We start from the raw sequence: 21,992 nt of genomic DNA, 5'->3' as shown, positions 1-21,992 counted from the left end.
ATAAGAACTAATAATCCCAAAATTTCTCAAGTGATCTTCAAAGAACACTATTTTTTTAAGCAAAAGAGACTCTGACAACTTATTCATCCAACAAATATTTATTAATGACATTGGCCCTGGGTACTAGTCTCTCTGCTGGGACCAAATGGTTCAAAATACGTAAGGCTCCTTCCTGCTGCTGAAAAGTTTGTTTTATATTTGGCATAAAAGAAACAAACCAAAAGTATGCACCCCTTCTCCAACAAGACTCTGGAACATTGTGGAATATGGGGCAGAAAAATTGTAAGAGCCAGATGTTAGAGAGGACCCAAGACAGACATGACCAGATCCTTGTACTCCGGGACTCCCAGGAGCTGTGGTTGCCAGTAGGAGCCTGCACAAGACCCAGCCAATCAGAGCTCTGCATGGAATGAGTAAGGACTCATTAGGTTCTGCCCCATCTGAGGAGTTTTTGGCAGGTGAGAGCTACTGAGAGAGAAGAGGCAGCTTTCTCCATTAGCATGGTCCACGGTAGGCTGGTCATGAGCCATTGATGGCCCTACACCTGTGCACATATGGGTAGTTCCAATTAGACTTGTGGATAATAAAACAAAAAGAAGAGGAAGAGGAAGAATACAAGCAATTGAGAGTATATGGAAAAAGGTCTTGGAGGAGTTGGAGTAGATGTGACCTAAATACATTGCCATTCATATATGAGGTTGCCAAATTTTTTTTTAAAATGTACCTATGCATGTATAGACATACATACCATAGAACACTATGAGAAAGTGCAGTACAGAGAAAGTACCATAGAGGGGTGTGTGTGTGTGTGTGAGAGAGAGAGGGGAGAGAGGAGAGAGAGAGAGAGAGAGAGAGAGAGAGAGAGAGAGAGAGAGAGAGAGAGAGAGAGAGAGAGAGTGCTTGAGTAGGGAAAGCTAAGTATACTGTTATGCCGAGGTTTGAGCCCTACATGCTGAAGAGATCTTTTGGCAAAGAATTAAGGGAGTCAGCCTTAATTAGCCTTAACCTGTTAGATGGAACCAGGCAGGCCCTGTGAAGGGAAAGTCTGAAAGCCCCAGGGACAGTGAGGAGGACCAAGAGGGCAATGGAAATGGCAGCAAGGGATGTAGAGGGATCCAGGGAGACAAATCACTTAAGCTTTGGGGTGGTCCTTCGGGCAAGGTGGTTAGCTATTGGAGTGCTGGGGTAAAGTGGTAACATGGGCTACCTTCCAACTGCCAAGGAGAGAAACAGATCTCAGTGATTTAGGTGTAGTCCAGGGAGACGCTGGTGATGTGGAGCAGCAGGAGGGTGAGAAGCACTGAGACTGTGAAGGGGCTTTCAAGGTAGAAGCATGGACTATATAATGAGTGGGTTGTTTGTGAGACGCTGCAAAGAGCCCATCTACAATTTAAAGCTTTTGGCCAGAAGCAGAGAGGAGACGGCTGGGACTGAGAGTGGAGACAGCCTGCCCCTGTGCTTATTCGCTGTAACATGAACTTCATAGGCTCGCTCATGGGCTACAGTTGCAACAAGTTGAAACTGGATTTTAGAAAACAGTATAAACCTGGTGTGGTGGCTCATGCTTGTACTATCAATACTTCGGAAGCTGATGCAGGAGAAGCCAGCCTCAGTTACACTGTGAGTGTCAGGCTGGCCTTGGCTACAGAGTTAGGCATACTCAGAAGTGAGTGTGGGGAAGGGGGGCATAGGGAGCAGAGTGGCCAACCTAACAGTCCTAAGAAATCAGGCCACTATGTACTCCCTCTTTCTCACCTCCCTTTTCATGCTAAGAGAATCTGGTTTTGAATAAGATGACCAAGTGTCCAGCCCCTCACCAAGTAGACTGTGGTTGGGTGAGCCAATAATAATCCCTAGCTTTCTAGCTGGTATTTCAGGCAGGGGTGATCATCCTAGTTCTGTATAGACATTTAACTGGGAGTCTGCTCGACCACCGTCAAGGAAGACCAGGAAAGAGGAAATCCCAGACGGCCATTTCCCTCCTTGTCTCTGGGGATCTGAGACTGTAGTGCCTATCTTGGGGAAGTGTGCAAGGCAACAGACCATACACTGGAGCAGCTGTCTTGGGGCAGGAGGCAAAAAGCATGAGGGTCACTGCCCATGTACCAGATATGGAGAAGTATGGCAAGAGAGAAGGGACACCGCATTAATTGCCTTAGTGAGCACAGCATTGTTTACCCTTGGTAATTCAAAATATATGCTTAAGACAGTATAAACCAGGTTTTCCATCAGCTCCACCTAGGTACATTCCAATGCTACTGCTGTAGACATCCCAGCTAGATGCATCTCCAGTAACAGGGCCACGTGGTTCTTTATGTAGGTATTTTCAGCTGGCATACTTTCAAGCATTCATATACTGATATTGATATGCTACCATCCTGGGTACAGTAGGCAATGTACCTTATGCTTAAACAGCATCATTGAGATATAATTTTTACACCATGAAGTTTACTTTTTAAATTATATAATTGAGTTTTTAGTGTATTTGTACACTTGTATAACCTTCTCAAATATATAACTTTACATTTTTCTTGCCCCCCTCTCTCCTCTATACTTCCCAACCATGTCTATCAGAAATAATTCTCTAAGCCCCAGCAATATATCCTGCCCTTAACAACCGTTTCTTCTTTAGGAATTTCTGTGGTGAGCCCACAAGTATTATTATACAGTAAATGGACAGCAACAGAGCTATTAGACAAATTCACAGGAATATGATCTGGAGGAGAACCCGTTTGACCGAGCTGCGAGAACACCTGTCTTTTGGATAAGTCACTGTCAATTCTGTAGAAATCTTGTGGGGTCACGACCTTTCTCCTTTCTATACTATCCCAGCAGTGTAAACCTGACCTTTCCTGTATAGGCAACTGGAGACCTTCCCCTACCCCGTGAAGCCACATGTGAAAGCATACCTTCCCCTACACCGTGGAGCCCTGTGTGAAAGCACTCACTCAACCAAACCTTTGTTTTCATCTACACGAAACTAGTCCCCCACAACTATCCTTATTGACAGGGCTCATTGACAAGAAAGGAGCGCCAAGCAGGAGGCACTGAGCAGAGAGCCGGTATGTGTGTTCTAACAGCCCACTAAGGAAGGTGTAATCTACTGGCCCTTTGCCCTAACCTAGCAAACTACTAATATTCTGTATTTACCATTCACCTTCATTTCAATTAACATAAGATCATAGCCCAGGAAATTAACTCTTTATACCCTTACCCCTAGAGATACAGGGAAAAAACCCCAGTCGCTAAAACAAGCCTCAGAGAGAAAAATTCTCACTTGGGTACCGGCAGGCACCCTGCTGGAGTCGAAAGCAAAATTTCCCCGAAAGAGAGTCCTTTTAACTCACCCAGCTAGATGCTAATTCAAATCAAGCCCCCTAGCCTTCCTCCCAAGCCCCGGGTTGCTATGGCTACCAACGCTGTGTTCCCCTGGTGGCTACCAAGGAAGAAAGCGGAAATGCTCAGAAAGCGCAAAACAGAGCTGTAACGTTTACCAATGATAAACTTCTAGTTACACTTAAGAAATGTAGTTAGTGCACGAAGCAGCTCCTTAGAATTCTCCAGTGATTTCAAGGCTTATCCTTAATTAATCCTCCCGATATCCGCAGGGGAATTCATAGCCACGCCCCTCTGAGATGCAAGGCGCCTCCTTGCCAGATCCTCCAGTTTTTGTGATTCTGTGAAATGCATGCCTGTTAACTGTCTGTATATAAGCTGGAAACCATGTGGAACGGTAGAACGGCGAGAGAATGGCGAGAAAACGGCGAGACAACAGACAGAGAGCATTAGAGAGGCCACAGAAAGAATAAACGGGACATGATTAAAGGGTTTATGTGAATTAACTTATTTTGGTTTTACCCTCAGACTCTATTAGTCAGATTTTGGCCTGTTATAGCGATTTTTCTGAACCTGGGAGGTTTAGTGAGTTTATCCCCAACATAAACCTTGATAAATTTCATATTTTTGAGCCTTTGTTTGCTTGTTAGCAAGGTAGTCTCAAAGTTTATCCATGCTATAGCATTGTATGGATATGTTACATTTGTGTGTATCTACTGACAGAATTTGAGTGTTCTGATTTGGAATATTGTAAATAAACTTTATATACTATATAATTCCCATTTTAAGAGACAAGAAAACAACGTTGAAGGACTTCAAAGATGTGCCTGGAATCATTTAGTGTGGCATGAGAGAACAAGTACAATTGGGTACCAGGAATTCACTCATGTCCGAGGTCATGTTCTTTAACTGTGCATATTCATACAAGGAACATTTAATGAGAATTACTCAAAGACTTTTATCTAATAGGAAGCCATTCATATTAGTGTGCTAGTCACCCATAAAAAGAGTGAACACCACAAACATAACCAGTTAAGTATGGTCTGCTAGTAGAAGTCAATGGCAAACTGCCTAGCAACTGCCTGAGTTCTGTATTCTATCTTAGGGAAAACACCCAAAAAGAGAGAAGAGAAAAGGATGAAAAAATAAGTAGATAACTCACTAGCCAGCACACTTCATCACCTCAAAGTGGCTACAAAATGGCTAAATCTGGACAAAATTGGTATTTTTTGTAATTAAAACTTCATTTTAAAGAACTTGCAAATAAAAAGCATGGGCAGGAGTTAACCAGAAACAAAGTCCACCAAGTTAGAAGAGCCATGCTGGAGCTGTGGAGCTCAGGTTCATTTTACAGATAGAGGGTGGGAGGGATGAAAGAGGACATGATGCTAATGCTGTTCAGTTTTGATCCTGTCACAGACCTTTCTTTTCTGAAAGAGAAGTATATAAACTTAGTAAACCGTGAATGTGTAAATATCAATGTCTGTCTTTTCTGACTGAAGGCTATGTAGATTTTTACTGAGTTTAGAGCTACATATTAAAAACAAAAATTAGTCCTGGAGAGATGACTCAGCAGTTAAGAGCACTGACTGCTCTTCCAGAGGAACTACATGGCAGCTCACAACTGTCTGTAACTACAGTTCTAGGGGACCCAACATCCCCACACAGACATGAATGCAGACAAAACACCAATGCACATAAAATATAAAATAAAATAAAATCTTTTAAAAAAATCAACAGATTTTTTGCATTGTTTGCTTTGTTTTGAGATAGAGTCTTGTGTTAGCCATCTGACTTTGAACTTGTTTTGTGTGTGGCTGAAGGTAGCCTTGAACTCCCATACCCAAATGCTGAGATTATAGGTATATTATTAAATACCTTCATGCCTGGGTTTATGGTTATTGGCATCTTCTGGTAACTTGGATCTTTTAGTCTAAGTAATGATTAAATATTCTCCAATACTATCAGTTCTATGTTAGTTGTTGGCAACAAATAATCATAAAACCCAAAGTTGTCAGCCTGAATAACTCAGTGGGAATTTTTAAGAAAAGATAGCTTGCCTCAAGTTCATTCACAAGTCTGTTGGCCAGGTCAATCGTCTTATTGGTCTGATTGACCTCTTCCTGGCACCGAACCTTCTCAGCTGTTGCCTTTTCAAACGAAGCTGTAAGCTTGCTCAGATTCTGATCCAGATCCTAAAAAAGGAGTCAAAATTAACTTTAGAGATGTTTTGGTTAAGACAAACATTACAGCCACTGGAAGACACCTGTTGCCATGAAATGAACCCCCTTGTCTCCATTGTATTCTTACCACATATATTTTAGGGAAGAAAGGAGGCTGTGATGATGGCCAAAGTGTCAGAGCCACTCCACAAGGTCCAATAGCTTGCTATATTGGTTTCCCAATCCTCCAGTAGTAGCTATATTATTTATTAGTTAAGAACAGAGACCATCTCACTTTGTAGTTCAGACAGGGCTGGATCTCTCAACAGCCTCCTTCTGCCTCTCAAGTGCTGGGGTTATATGTGTGTGCCCCGTGCCTGCCTCATTGACAGAGGCACTAACTGTGGAGGTTTACTTATGTTCTTCCACCTACTGATTCTATTCATCTCATCCAGAGCTGAGAATGAAGGAATATGTCAGCTACTGAACCCCTTTACACCTTATCAGTCCGGCTCAACTTGGATTTTCTCTTTGAGAATTTCCGGCTCAACTTGGATTTTCTCTTTGAGAACTGGGTGTTGATAATCTCTTGCCTTATCAAAAAACTTGGATGTGTTGATTTGGAGGGTGGCTTCATTTAGAGGGAGATTATCTCCAACTATGGATGCAGAAAAGCAAACTAAAGATCAAAGGCTCATGTAAGGAGAAGCAAGATGAGTCGCCACCAATTCTTGAGAGTTTCTAAATGATATTCTGGGAGTTTTATCATTTCTTGAGAATGAGACTACATTGGCTATATGTAGACTCTTTTATATGCCTTAAGACAGAAAGTACTGACTAAGATGTCAGTTGGTTATGACATACCTCCCTGTAGTCATCTTGCTACTTGTAAGTTCTAACAGACCTAAGATTCATAACACTGCTTTTGTTAGTGCATGCAAGGTTCTAAGATCTCTTGCTAATCCAAAAAGAGACATTGGATTCCCTGGAGATGGACTCACAGATGTTTGTGAACTGCCTGAGGTGGACACTGGGAACTGAACTCAGGTCCTCTGGAAGAACAAGTTCTTCAAGGACAGCTCTTGTCTGCTCAGCTGTCTTTCCAGACCCTTATTGATTTACTCTTTGGGATAAAGTCTCAATATGTAGCTCTGACTGCCCTGGGACTCACTCTCCAGATCAGGCTGGCCTTGAACTCACAAAGATCTGCCTGCTTCTGCTTCCCAAGAGCTAGAAGCTAAATTTTTGTAATAACAAGCTGAAATAGATCTATAATGTTTATTTCCATCTTATTTTCCAGTATATCACTGCTGTCTCAAATTCTTATAAACTTGACCTTATTCATTCATGTGTGTTTTGTGTTGCAGTAGCAATGCAAATCATGAAATAGCTACATCCTTGGCAAATATAAACAGCTACATGGATCCCATCTCAAAAACAAACAAACAAACAAACAAACAAACAACAACAACAACAGAAAGTTTAGCTTTCTAATGTGCTGAAGCCTGTATAAGTTATAGCATCAGGCATATGGATCCAAGAGTTGATAGACTCATGCCACTTCCTGCTAAACCTTCTAACTACTGGGGTTAACTCCATGATTGCTAGGATTGACGAGCAGATTTCTCATCCATCTAAACAAGGGACACACAATCTGTACTTTTAGATCAGTTCCCAGTGACACATGCTACTACTGACCTGGACCACACTGAGAGGCACTACCCTAAAGAGTTGAAGCTTCCTTTATGGTCATCTTAAGCCTTGTTTAAGATGCATGGTAGATGACTGAGGTGAAGACTCAGGAACTAAAGTGCTTGCTATGTAAGTGTGATGACCTGAGTGCCGATCCCCAGAACCTAGGGAAAGCCCAGTGCAGCAGCAATCACTGGTGATCTCACCACTCCCTCATTAAGATGAGAGGCAGCGATTAGACTCTCTGGAAGCTGGCGGGCCATACCACAGTCAAGAGCAAGTAAGCTGAAAGTGAGGAATGACACCTGGGATTATCCTCTGACCTCCATACATGCATGCACTCAGGTGTGTGTGTGTGCATGCGTGCATGTGTGTATGCATGTGTGTGTGTGTCTGCGTGTGTGTCGGCACCCCCAAAGAAAGATAGGTAGGTAGATAGATGATAGAGATAGAGAGATAGATAGAAGATAGATAGATAAATGATTTATCTAGGCTTTGGAAAGGAAGTCACTTGGCTACATGAGCATCACACAAGGAGGGAGGATTCCTTATATATAAAGGAGGCTGGTTCTCCTCGCAGAAGGCAGACTGGGTACCAGGTCACACCAATACTCCCTTACATCCTCGTTAAGAGGCTGTTGTTTTCATCGCAAATGATAGATGAGGAACTGCAGGCTGGGGGGATCCTGTGAGCTGTCAGTGTGGCAGAGCTTCTATGTGCTACCCTGTTACCCGCCTTACCCTCTCCACGTCCACATTTCTTCCTCCTGCTCTCCACATCTGTCAGCTAGCCATCATTCCACCTTGGCCCTCTGCCGCAACCATTTCTGCCCCAGCTGAGGCACCCACAAAGCCCTCTCAGGCTGCCTTTGAACTTGTCTTTCCGCTTTAGACATCTTCCCTTCCAGCATCCTCTCAGCTGCTGATGGTGTCATTAACCTATTACATTTTTTCCCAGGCATATCTAGCTCTTTAGCAGTCAGATAAAATTGAACTTCTGTAGCGTGACAGGCTAAGAAGGCCTTTGCTTATCTTTGCAAATGCCTTTCGTCCTTTCCTGCCTTACCCTTTTCTGCTGTCAGCATTCCCGCACAGTCTCTCTGGTGCCCTCACGTATTGTGATTCTTCAAGAGTCCCACTCCTCTGTCCCTATTCCTTCATCTCTGCAGGAACGCCTTTCCTGTCCTCATCACTGTGACTCCTAAGGAGCTTTCAAAGGGCATGTCAAGTACACCTTTACTAACAGGTCTCTAATTTCCCTGGCTCATAGTACTTGGTACCAGAGTTGCATTTGGATGTGCTTAGAATGTCACACCACAAGACTGGTATGTTTATAAAACTAGTAATGGTGATGATATTCAAAGCTATAAACATTCCCCAAGCACTAAGTGTGTAAACTTGACCCCATGCTAAGTCTTAATATACATTATGCATTTGAGCCCTGCAATCTCCTTAACAAGATACTATTATTACTATACAGGTTGAGAGGTCATATAAAACTTGGGGACATCTCAGGTATTTGAATACTTTTAGATTTTACAGGCTGAATATCCCTAATTTCAAACATTGGATATCCAAAATGCTCCATTTGAGGCATCATGGTTGCACCAAAAAAGTGCTGGACCTTGAAGCTTTTGGATTTTGAATAAGGGTTCTCAGTTTGTACACAGACACAGAAGAGAAAACCTATGAGTGCTTCTGTTCTGTATGCTGAACTCACACTCGCTTTGTTTGTTCCTCTGCTAGGTTTCCCAGTCTCGTAGAAGGAACAAAGAAACGGAAGTCAAGCCCCCTAGAATCAGATTTACCGGGTTGGGCCCATTGTTTACAGTTCCACCTATACAAGTTCATTAATCTCTGATGACACACTCAGAAGCATCCATAGAGTTAGTATGGTGGTGAACACACGCAGAAACACACATAGAGTTAGCATGTTGGTGAACACTTAGAAGCACCCTTAGAGTTAGCATGTTGATGAACACTCAGAAGCACCCATAGAGTTAGTATGTTGGTGAATGCACTCAGGAACATCCATTGAGTTAGTATGTTGGTGAACGCACTCAGAAGCATCCATGAAGTTGATATGTCACTGAACTCACTCAGGAGAGACCAAGGTCTTTTCTGTTTGCTAAAGCACAGGTGTGGCAGTGTGTACAGGTGGGAACCTCCTCTTGGGAGGTGACACTTACCTTAAGCTTCCTCCTGATAGCCTCTAGCTTTTCAGTAGCTGCAGCCAGGTCTAAGTTTGTTTGGGCCAGTGCCTGGCGTTTTGGCTCCACATGGCAGTAAACCTGAAAATGCACATGGGGCTCATTCAGAAGGCAATGCAGATGCAAAGAGAACAGTAACCGTCCAGTCCTCCCCGCCTCCGCAGTAAATCTCCAGGGTGGGGAGCAATGTGCTCTTTGTTTCTTTGCCATTTGCTACTTCAGCAGACACAGTTTTCCACACGCTCTCTGCTTTTCCATTACTTGTTTATTCTGGAATTTAGGGCGATTAGTACTTGCATAAAGTGTTACATAAGCCAAATACCATCAATATACTAAAATCAGTTTGTCCTGCAATGATCGACTCCACTGGAGTTATACATCCAGGCAGAGGAGCGGTCTAGCCTGAGAGTAGAGAGCAGAGGGTAGAGAGAGTCTCTGGACGAAAGGGCAAGGAGAGGCACCCACATCACACTACCACACACCTCACTTTCTGTTCCCAGCTCCTGATTATATCACGTCTGCTGTGAATTGTGGCTGGAGAGTCAGGGTGGATCCGATGCTATTTCCTAGTCTATAGGGGACAGCACATTGTGGCCACAGAGGAGCCCTACATTCATCTCCCCAACCTGGGAACAAACTGAACTCAGCACTCAGGCACTGGACTGAGAGAGGCCACACCCACTATGATTTTTCTAAACCCTCTGTGAAAGTTTCCATGAGCAGAGACAAACAGCATCAAGGCTTACTTCTATAGACCCCACATCAAGAAAGCTTTAGCCGAATTTTATGATGACAATTTGGGGATGACAGTATGATTGGAATCTGATTATGACATACAACTTGCTACAACAGAATGAATCAGCATCTCAGAGTCCAGGTCACACCAGTTCCCTCTCTGTATCTCACACTGTGAGAAGGGTTGGAGGCATTGTTGACAGGGGGTGACTATTAGAAACATGACTAAATGAAATGCTCATCTATTGTTACATTTTCCCAAAGTACAAAGGCAAAATTCATGTCATTCAAACACCAGAACCGTTGTTCTCCATCTCACTGTGCCTATAACACAGACGTTTATCCAGTGTTGACACTAGCGTAGGGCTTCATTCGACTCCATACGAACTCAGACTCGTGGATTTTCCAGGGCAACATAAAGTGACTATTTTAGTGTTAACATATTTTAATATATGTAAACCAGTTGTCACTTCTAAAAAAGTGATTTGAAGTGTTGGAACTAGCTAGCCACTCTTCCCTAGAGAAGTGATGTTCTCCAACATATTATCTTCCTGTTTAGAATTATTTTAACTCTGACACACTGACTCTCAGTCTTAGGATTATATGGCATTTTTTCCAAAAACTCAGTTGCAAATAACTACATTTTTTGCTGAAGTAAAAATTAACCTGATAGTAGAGATGCTCTCATCCTGCTATGGACTCTGTGTTCTACGATACTAACTTGCCATGTAAGAGATACCCACTGGTGCGGTTACTGTCACGACTTGGGAGGAAGCCATTACTTTCTGACTGGACTTAAGGCCCACTCTCCAGGACGGAACATGTGCTGAGCTGTAAATTTGGGTAAGATCCTATCTATGGTTAGAGAGGTTCCAGGGCTAGAGGGAAAGAAAATACTACTTTTGTTCACTATGGACAGACAGACAGCTAACTGCCTTCTAAGTAGTCCTGCTGTTTGCTATGGACAGACAGACAGCTAACTGCCTTCTAAGTAGTCCTGTTTATGCCCACAGTAGTACTGCTCAGCCTAGACCAGAGAAACTTCTCTCTATGGCGAAATGGTGATGGTAAAGATTCTAAGTAGTCAAGGTGCTGAGAATAAGTGCCTGTCTATAAAGCTACTTCCTCCCTGGAGGCCCAGGGAATGCAGCAGAGCGAAGGCAAAAGCTCTAGGTCGGGCGGAATGCTATGGCACGCTGTCCTCTGATGGGAGCTCAGGAGCAGCTGTGGACTCTGCACAAGACAGGCACAAGCTTAGATTCTCGGGGATGGAGGAGCAGGTCAGGAGGATCCCCAGCTACTGAGAGCCCTTGGTTGTCAGGTGGGGTGTCACTTTCTGTGGTACTGCAGCAGCTGCTTGAGTTGCCTGTGCTTTAGTAAACAATCCTCCCAAACTTGTGCTCACACAAGGAACCCCAATTAAACTCAGGGAGTCAATTTTTTTTCTGAAGACATGAAATAGGGGACTAGCTGGGAACGAAAGGAGATCAAGTGAAGTGGGGAGATAAGAGGGAGTAACAGGAGTGAAATAGGGTCACAATACATTGTACACGTAATGCGACTGTCAAGAAAGAGAAAGCAATTTTTAAAAGACTGTTACCTCGTAGAATTTAATGATGTTGATGACCCAGGCACAGAGACCAGCTGCTGCAAAAGATTTGGTCCGAATAAGGTTTGGATTAAACTCTGGGTCTTTCAAGTATTGTTCATTCACCACTTTTAGACAGTTCTCTGGAATGTGCTCTTTATCGTAGTTAATTAACGCTTGCAGGAAATCGTCGACCTGTAGAGCAAAAGGACTTACTGCAATGAGCCCATTCTGGCTGCAGAGAAAATTCCAAGATCCAAAGTTAAAATCAGCTTTCAAGACTCGTGCTACAAAGGCACAATGGCATGCTGCACTTATCCTACTGTTTGGCTTTTTCAGGTTTTACAGTATGAAGTTAGAATTAGCAATGGACACTTTTAAAACCTCTTCTGTCCCAGGGAAAACATTCTGTGCCAGTTCAGGAGGTGCTCATGGTTTGAAGAAAAGAAAGGCAGAATCGCATAAGCAAAAGCACATACCCACTGCCCTCTGCTTCACCTTCCTATACATTACTAACGCTTTTTTTCCAGCCTAAGAAATCTGTGTAATTTTCTCCCTTCTACATTTAGCCACTTTCATAATTTTGCAAAATAATTAGCAACCTTCTACTGCTGCTGGCATTGACTTAGGTCCACCACAACCCCATGCTAGTCTCCAACCTGGCCAGCAACAGCTAGGTTCCACTCTAAGGAACGGTGGCTGCTGACATGGACCAGCTATGGAGATGGTGCCTGTTGACTTAAAACTGACTTAAGCATTTTTTTGCTGTCAAGTACATCTGTAGTTATGAGAATGTTAAGAAAGTCATTGAAATTTTCCTTCTGCCACTTGGGCTAATGATACCTTCCCCATGAAGATTTTAGCTGCTTTCCAGCTCCGGTCTCTTGGCACTCTGCCACGGGGGGCCATAAGGACCATCACAGCAGCAGTGACGTTGGTAACAGCGTTTGAGGGGTTGGGGAAAGTTTTCAGCTCGGTGAGGTTCACCTGAAAGAAAGCACAGTTACATAGACACTCAGATGAGGGGCTCTGGGGGTCACTCAGTTTCCAAGCTGACCTTCAGCCCTCCACTTCTTAAGTTTCTTGCAGGCCAGATTTTAATTTTGGATTACAGGGGCCTCAGTCCTGCCTGGGTACTTCTCTGATATTCTGGAAACATCCTGAAATTTTGTTGCTTCCAAGGAAAACAACAAAAACAAACATAACCTAAATCAAATCAAAACAGCCCTGTAGATCTCCAGGTACAGAAGCCAGGAGATTTTTTTTGCATGCATAGGCTATGTGTGGATTCCAGCCCATGATGTAAGGTACTTGTTCTTTAAGAAGGCCCTCCCTGTAAACATCATTCTCTAAGTCAGTGTATCTTACTTTTACTTTTCTGTTTTGAATGCGTAAGTACAGAATCTCTTCCTTAAACCTCAGTGAATCTTAACTGGGAAGGAGTTCATGGATGCTGAAATGCCTTTCCTACCGCTTAATTCCCTCAGTGCAGAATACTGAATCATTGACAATGGATTTGGTGGTTAAATTATAGTGAGGGAGGGAAGATACTCTGGGGCAGAAATTAGTATTTATGATAGAAGGGGAGAGGGGAGAAAAGGAGGGGACTGGAGAAAAACATATAGCACATTAAAAAACAATTAAAAAAGAAAAAAGAAAAAAGAGGTACATGTAGTTTCATAATGTATGATCTAAAAGCAAAATCAAATGTGTCTTACTCAAACGATTTCTACAAAGAGTACAGTAAGCAGAGCAAGAGCACAGTGCTAATGAATGCTGATATCTGGCTAACTGGGGCTCGTCATCACTCAGACGCACCCTAGTTCTGCATCCCAGGTGATATTGGTTTGTTTTGTTTGATTAAAGAATTGGGTCTCAGGGTGTCCAAATAGCTAGAAATGAGGTCAAACTGGACTATTGTAAAACTTCTGGCAGTTTGATAAAAAGCCAGCATTCCTCAGAACTTATGAACATGGCTCCCATCTGCCCAAAGGAGACATTTCCCTTGCCTCTGGCAGGAGGGACACATGGCTGCTGTGGTTTTTTACCAAAGCCCATGCCAGCCTCCAGTCTCTGTCAGTATCACAAGTACCTGGAATACATCTCAAAGTCTCCACAGTAGCCTGCTGGCTTCTCACCTCCCTAGCGATACCTGCTCTATTCTCTTTATGAAGGCTAGGTCTCCCCCTTTGCTTTCTCTATTCTCCATCTCTGGTTATTGTCCCCTCTCTTACAGAGAGCCCTGGTCATCTCACTCTTCAGGGGACATTCACTGTGCTTCTCTTTCTCTGCTTTGGACTCTTCAGCTGTCTCTCTTCACAATAAAAATGTTAGCCCTATCATGAAGTGATCACGTTGGCAGTGTCCTCGGTGTAGGTGATCACAATGAGTAAATATATTTAGCTAAAAATTCACAAATTTAGGGGAAGACAGAAAGAAATAAACATTACATTAGTCAGAACTGATCACACAGAAGTAATCAGTTAATTTTTTACTATTTTAATTTTGATTATTTTATAATTTCTATTAAACAAATGAGTCATGGGTGCATCAGTGTGTTTACTGACTTACTGTGAACATTTCTATTTTTTTCAGTAATATTTAACAATATCATTTTGGGAAGTAGAATAAGCATGCAATAATCTCTCATAGTATAATTATGTTCTCAACAAATTTCAGTTTTATGATAATAGTATAAAGCTCTTACAAGGCTTTGTTCTTGATAAAATATTTTCTAAACAAACAAACAAACAAACAAACAAAATCCAGAAAGGAACTAAGGATTTTCCTGGAAAAGCAGTGAAATTTAGATCCTTCTACCTTTAGAGCTGAATCTCATGACTCAGGCCTAGACAATTTCTGGGATTCTTTCTGGTGGCCCGGAGTGCAACAGGACTAGATTATCTGCAGGCTTTAAAAATACCAGTGCACACAGTCTCCCTTGCAATACCGTATGGCGAACACAGAACAGTTCTCTCATATGAATCAGGATGCTCCATGAGGTCATTCTCCAGGGCAAAGCGGGGGAGATGGTAGGGATCTTGGGATCTTTGGTCCTACCACTGACAGTATGAGGGCATCTTATATTTTTATATTTGAGAGGAAATAAAGAACTCTCAGAGCCACACAGAATGTGAAAGACAGGAGCAATCGTTACTCATTGGGACAGCCTCCTGGAAGACTGGAAGGCCAACTCCTCATGGTTAGCAGCATTTAGTAGGCTCTTGCTGTGGCATGCAACAGGGCCTTGGGTGCTAACAGGTATTCAGATAGTCACAGAGTCCTGCTCTAGGGTACCTTCCCTTGCTCTCATCATCATTTACCCACCAACTCCACTGTCCACGAGTCAGTGCTCTGCACCGAGGGAATTGAGCAGTAGGAAAGACATTTTAGCATTCATGGATCCCTCCCAGTTGGGAGTCACTGTGACATAAGGGGGAGACGTCTGTACTTTTGAATTTAAAGCAGAAAAACAGAATTAAGACACCCCGACCTAGAGAATGAGATAGGTGGGAAAGAAGTGGAACTATAAAGATGACCTCAAGGGTTCGTTAAACTTTGATGTGTTTTGTCCTTTTGCAAGGTGATAACCTCAAGGGTTTGTTAAACTTTGATTTGTTCTGTCCTTTTGCAAGGCTTTGTGGCTACATGAGTCATCCACTCTGTCTTATGATGCAAACTCTCATAACCTTTGACTATTTACAAACCTCCCAGCAGCCAAGAATCCAGTTTACCCTGTTGAGTGTATTGAGTGCAGCCTTAGCAGCCACTAAGGCAGGTTCAGCCTTGAGTAGATCAGCCTCACACTCTCTCTGCTTCTGGGATACTTCAGTTTGAATGGCAGCCACCTAATTAGAGAGGATAATTAGAGAGGGAAAGCCCTCGAACCACCCCCCATTGTTATCTACAGCACAAAACATGGACTGACTTGGACGTGTTATCAGGCAACACATTTGTCTATATTTTCAACAGGTGAGTAATTTACCCTTAGCACAGTATGTGCTAAGAGCTCTGTAAAGCAAACAACGATAAACACAAAACCAAACATATTTAATATCAAAGTGCTCCAAAAGGGCTTCTAGTCACTTGATTATAAGATGCCCCTAATAATTAAACCAAACAAAAAATGAGGCAAATAAAAACCCAAAAGTAAGCAGCCATCTTTCTGTTTTCTACTTTTCGTTTTAGATTGCCCCAAACAAATTAAGAGGTAATCCAGCTGAACCAAGAAGTTGGTCCACAGAACGTTTTAGAATACTCCATGTGTGTTTAGCAGCTCTGCCGGCCATTCCCTTTAGAATATAGGGAAGAAACAGGGAGATGGCCCATTTAGTGCAGTGCTTGCTGGTGGTACACAGCTGCACACATGTAAACGTATGCACACATACATACAAATGTGGGAAGCTCTTTTGTTCAGAACAGAAAATCCATTGTTCTGTGGTCATGGTTTGCATGTTTCACCAATGACAGAATTTTTATTTTATTTTTTAAAGATTAATAAGTAGCTTCTCCAAGTAAGAAGCTACTGATGCACCCAAGTGTTTCACAGGTAACTCAATACCCTGACACCCCCTTTTCTGTTGTCTGTCCTCTTGGCAGAGATATACACCAGCTTCTCTATATACATGCCACTGTATGTCCCTATGGGAAGCTGAGCTGGGAACTTGAACTAACCCAGTGTGTGAGGCTGGAGTTCATCTACCTTCCCCTTGCAGGATGCTGTAAAATTTTAATGCCAGGTAAGAGTGAATTTTTATCCTCAGCAGGTCTGAGTTTCACACTGTGGCACTGGGCACCAGGATGAATTCCTGGTGGAAGGATTCTTGGGGTGAGGGTGATTGTGAGGAATAAAGTTGGAACAAAAGTGCATTTCTTCAGATGTGTTTGGAATGAGCAGGTTCAGCCACACCATCAAATTAAACACGGCTCACGACAAATTATGTTGTCTGCTGCAGCTTTATTAGTAGTAATTAGCCTTCTGATTAACCATTATTTTGCTGTGTACTGTACCTTTTCTGAACATAATTGGTTCTGGGTAGATCTGTGATCTCCTGCTAACACACACACAGCAGCTGCTAACGTAAATAAGAAAGCGCTCATGCTTCCTAAGAACTCCTCCAAAACCACACCCCCAGGATAGGCCGAAAAGTGGACAACGGAGAGTCTAAACACAGGACTGACAGGTGTTAAGAGAACATGACCACAGATGAGCATGTATGTGGGGGAGATTTGGGCATATCGGTCTCACAAAGACACAGTTTGCCGATGACCCTTATAGCATTGATAATGACATCATTTTAAAATATTTTTTCTTTGGTTTTATAATCATAGATCTTTTGGCACTAAGTGGAATTGCCTGAATATCTGCTTTCTTTCTACTATGATGCTAAGGCAGGGGATTGGAGACAGTCCCATCCTTGGGTAATTAGAACCTTCTATCACCTGTTAGTCATCCACTCCTTAAAAAAATTTTATAGGGCTGGAGAGATGGCTCAGTGGTTAAGTGCATTGTCTGCTCTTCCAAAGGTCCTGAGTTCAATTCCCAGCAACTACATGGTGGCTCACAACCATCTGTAATGAGGTCTGGCGCCCTCTTCTGGCCTGTAGGCATCCACACAAACAGAACATTGTGTATATAATAAAATAAATATTAAAAAAATTATAAAATTTTGTGTTGATGACAGATTCTCCAGGACTTCATGTTAAAAGTCTGGGGCTCTAGCTTAGCTGCAGAGGGCTTGCCTAGTGATCCTGAAAATCTGGCTTTGATCCTCAGCACTACAAAAACCAAGCACAATGCCTCATAAGTATAAGGAAGAAGATCAGAAGTTCAAGGTCATCCTCAGCTCTCCAGCGAGTTCAAGGCCTGCCTGGAAATACATGAGACTCTGTCCACAGTGGGGAAAAGTTGTATTAAACCCATACAGAATTCCTTTGTCAATACACCAATCCTGTATCCCAGCATGCGGTTACATCTGGAGACAGGACTTGCACAGAGGTGAAGAAATAATTCTTTATGATGGGTTCTAGTGTAGCGTTCCTGGTATCCCTAGAGGAGGAAGGTGTTTCAATGCAACAATGTCCACGCGGCATCGGGATCCACAAAGGTAAGGAGGAACCATTGACACGCCAAGGAGAGTCCACAGGAGGGCCAGCCAATAGCTGGATCCTGATATCAGTGTCCAGAACTTGAAATAATAAACCTACTGCTTAAGCCTCTCAGTCTAGCCCCAGCAATCTGACACAATGCTTTCCCATTGCAATGTAAGCTATGCTAAGACTCCATGATTGTCAAATATTCCCAAGATCCAGGACAGTGCCTGGCACCCCCCAAACCAAAATGATGAAATAGACGCAGGTGCACACATACACACACACACACACACACACACACACACACACACACCATACTACAACTACTGACAAAATGAAAACATAAGCATTTTTATACTTCTTGGTATATATTAGATATAAAAATAGTATATTTCTTTTTTATGCCTATTAAACCTCATGAAATAGCCTATCAGATATGTTCTAATTGGCTAAAATATTTTTCTTTTATGCTGGCAATTTTACCTTAGGAATTTACATTTGAAAATATAGGGGTAAAAAAAGTTCTCAAATTTCTGTTATATTTCAAGATTTCCAAGAGGTATCTGTGGTAGGGAGGTTAATAACTACTAGTAATTATAATTACTAGAACATCACGTAACTGTGTAATACCCTAAAACGGTCCCCTGGGTGGGATTAGCTCCAGAAAATCCCACCACCTCAGAAACTTGGTTACTTAATTTCATAATATAATTTGAAAGACAAAATTCTGCACTTATCTGAAAGTGGATGGAAACAGCTGCAAACAAGATTAGGAACTCTGTGCCTATTGGCTGAACCGGATGATTCTAGCATTTGTCATGGTTTTAAATTATTTAAATATTTAGAGTTTCTTCAATGTACTTTTCAAATATTTGGTTGCTCAAGACAAAATATGCTCAGTGCAAATCAGAACAAGGGGAAAACTATTTGGCTGTCCAAGAACGGCCAGCGTCACTAGGAATGGCCAGTGTTACCAGCAGCAGCTGGCTCCACCACTAAAATCGTAGGTTTTCTGGTGCTGCAATGGAAAACAACAGCAAAGTGGCCAGTGACTCCTGGTCATGAAAGTAAAAGCAATTTCCAGCTTTTAATTAAATAGCCCTATTTATAATTTTTGCCTCAAATAATAAAGTATTTATTAATTTCAATGAGTGAGTATTTATTAACTATCTATGTTTGCTATCTCGTATCCTTTGGAAAATAAGATGCATAGGAAATACATTACATTATTGCTGAATGAAGATTGTGGAAATTTTATTTATTTGGGGGATGCTAGGAACTCAAATTCAAAGAAAGCAGCCCCACACAACCCAAAAGGCTATTGTTTCCAGCAGCGAACCATTGCCCAGAACACCAGGGCCTGGGTCCGCTAGGGAAGAACGCATTCAGCCTAGGACTTCATAATGAATGCTACTTGTATTATTAAAATGCGAAACTTGAAAACCATCTTGCAAAGTGATGGAATGGGCTTTGTTAACAATTGAGTTGTTCAATTTGCCTAAAAACTGGAAACCTTTAGAAACCTCCGCCGCGACTCCCTGACCTTTACTGTATTACAAATAGGCCTGATGTGCAAGATCCACATCCATTATATGCTTGAATGAGCTCAGTATTTATTGTTCTTTCATATCATTAAGGAGCTAAAAGGTTGGGAAAATGCATAATGTAAAGAAAGGTCAAGTGGTAATCATGGTGTGAAATGCTGTTACATGTGTAGCTATAATAATTCCTTAGACTTCGTGCTCCCTGGAGAGGAAGTTGTTCAAAATTGTTCACCTACAAAGGTTTATTTTGTGCTAAATATAGCCCAGCACTCTAAATGGTGGAAAGAGTCTGACCTTTCGCTCTTCCGCGTCGGCGATGGCCTTTTCCTGGCTCACTTTCTCCGTCTGAAGCCCGATCTTTGTGATCAGGGCTTCGGCGTCATGATTTCTGAGCTGGAGCTCGGCTTCTTGAGAGGCCAGCCTGGCTTTCAGATTCTCCACCTGAAGGAAGAGTTGTCACTTTGGAACCACTTCTAATGAGAACATGGCTGTCTTCGGCATGGGTTTGGGGATCCCTAGCAGTTCAGGACACACATCTGTCTCTACTTTAATTTGACTTCTACTTTCATTTGCCAAAATGTAGCTCCATTTATTTTTTCACATGAGAAAATCAGAATGCTACATTTCAGGACACAGGATTACCGTTTGCGGGCAGGAGTTTATCTTGGCTACTAAATCCATCTGCTCAGGGAAATACTAATGAAGGTGCTCATCTGAGCGCTTGATACCTCAGACACCAGGCCAAGATCACAAAGGCCATGGGACAATGAGCTTAGTGACTCCCGGGATACTCCCTTGTCCTCTCAAAGGGAAGCTGCTGTAAGTCTGGATAACTTAGACACGAGCTGTCTTTCATTACAGAGTATCTGGCTGCCTAGTGCAGTACCTCTTGCCAGCTAACGCAGTGTGCCCTTCTTCATTCCCCTCACCCTCTGTGGTGTCCGTGTGGAGCCACACAGACCATCCAATGCAGAACCTAGTGCTAATGTGAAGGGTGTGTTCTTTGAGTACCAACATGGCATGGGTTGCAGAGGAAGAGGAGAGCGGAGGATGTGATGCAGGAGCATAAGATGCTGTCTATAACTAGGACAATAAAGGCATTCTCTGAAGGGAAAAGAGTAGGTATCTGGTATAGACACACGTCACCCCCCTCTAGTCTCCCGTTCCCAATCACAAGCAGGGTATCACTAAACACAAGTTCTTGGCATGTGAAACTACAAAACACCATCCTTCAGGAAACACATGGGAGGGCCTATTGGTGGATCTTTTGTCAGTTACCAGCAATGTTCAGAATCCACTGTAACTTATGCCCAGTTAGCACAGGAAAAGGCCACGCTGGTCCACTGAGGCTGCGTGATACCTTGGACAACATCCAGCATCAGAATGATGTAGACAAGCTTCAGAGCCCAGCTCTAACTCTCTGTCTTAAATACTTTGAACTCCCTTCTAACACCTGTGTCCCATTTGGTTCTGACTTTATCAATGAAATAAGACTCCCGTCCTAATTCTTTTTTTTTTTTTTTTTTTTTTTGTTTTTCGAGACAGGGTTTCTCTGTGGCTTTGGAGCCTGTCCTGGAACTAGCTCTTGTAGACCAGGCTGGTCTCGAACTCACAGAGATCCGCCTGCCTCTGCCTCCCGAGTGCTGGGATTAAAGACGTGTGCCACCACTGCCCGGCCCGTCCTAATTCTTGATTTATCCTTTAGGTTGGGATACTGCGCTCTGGTGTAGAAAGAGCCTGACGACAGAGGCTAGGTTGTCTGAGAGAACTGGTGGCTAAAATAGGCACATCCACCTGCAGGTCAGGGAGAAGTGCAGCCAAGGGCCACTCCACAGTCAACACTCAGGTCATGATGGCCTCGCTGGGGCTAAGTGTCTAAGACAGCAGGAATTCTGCTTCCGTCCTGGCAAATGGCAAAACCCCTGACTCCAAGCCAGAGAGGAAATGGGAAAGTTGTCCCTCCAAATCCACACTGCTCTGCACAGCTTCAGGCTGAGAGGAGACAGTGTCCTCAAACCAGCTGGGTGGAGAGTAACTGGTAGCTCCTTTCCTCACTCAGAAAAGCAAGTGTATCCTCCGTCTTCAAACTATGCAAGGCAAAACTAGGCATTGGAGATAACCAGGTTAGTACTGCTTCGAGAGGAAGCCTAGTGATTATGCTGCTTATAGATTATAGATTATAGATAGATTCTCCTGCAGTAAGCTTGACTCCACTAGCACTGAGTAGGAAGCTGGGTCTCCAGTACCAGGCATGGTTTCACTACTGCTAAGTGGTTCTTAAGTCATATTTGAGAGCTCGTGGTTACTGCCAAGGTTTGTGTGCCACTGCTATGCCCTTGGGGTGGCTGTGCCACGCTGCTTGTTAAGGTGACTCATAGAAATCATAGCCAGGGGGGACCGCTGGCTCCTCCCCTCCTTAGGAAGTGTGCATGGTGCCTTCTGGTACCATGAAAGGCCTCAGGGAGGAGGCTTTCAGGTCGGTTCCTGCTCCTGGGTCCCTGGGCCTTGCCTGTCACTGAAGTGCATAGCATCTTCAGCAATAGGGACTCACTTTCCATCTCTGGGGGCAGCGATTCACAAATAGATGTCCTTATACCCACAGGTAAGGATAGCTCCCACTCCTCATCAGGAA

The 21,992-nt window shown here is 43.1% G+C and overlaps 1 protein-coding gene across 1 annotated transcript in view; it reads right to left on the bottom strand.

Annotated features, from left to right (window-relative positions):
* Dnah11 (dynein axonemal heavy chain 11) overlaps nt 1–21,992 on the bottom strand; it is a 317,751-nt gene that overhangs the window by 89,198 nt on the left and 206,561 nt on the right. Inside the window, exons 57-62 of the mRNA XM_038336393.1 lie at nt 19,655–19,801; nt 15,458–15,571; nt 12,567–12,710; nt 11,736–11,918; nt 9,380–9,481; nt 5,397–5,531 (exon numbers count right to left, since the gene is read on the bottom strand). Of these exons, the coding sequence (XP_038192321.1) occupies nt 5,397–5,531; nt 9,380–9,481; nt 11,736–11,918; nt 12,567–12,710; nt 15,458–15,571; nt 19,655–19,801 (825 nt within the window). The remainder of the gene's footprint in view (nt 1–5,396; nt 5,532–9,379; nt 9,482–11,735; nt 11,919–12,566; nt 12,711–15,457; nt 15,572–19,654; nt 19,802–21,992) is intronic.

The sequence above is a fragment of the Arvicola amphibius genome, chromosome 7, assembly GCF_903992535.2.
Source record: "Arvicola amphibius chromosome 7, mArvAmp1.2, whole genome shotgun sequence".
Taxonomy (NCBI): domain Eukaryota; kingdom Metazoa; phylum Chordata; class Mammalia; order Rodentia; family Cricetidae; genus Arvicola; species Arvicola amphibius.
This window is presented reverse-complemented; position numbering and strand designations above follow the sequence as displayed.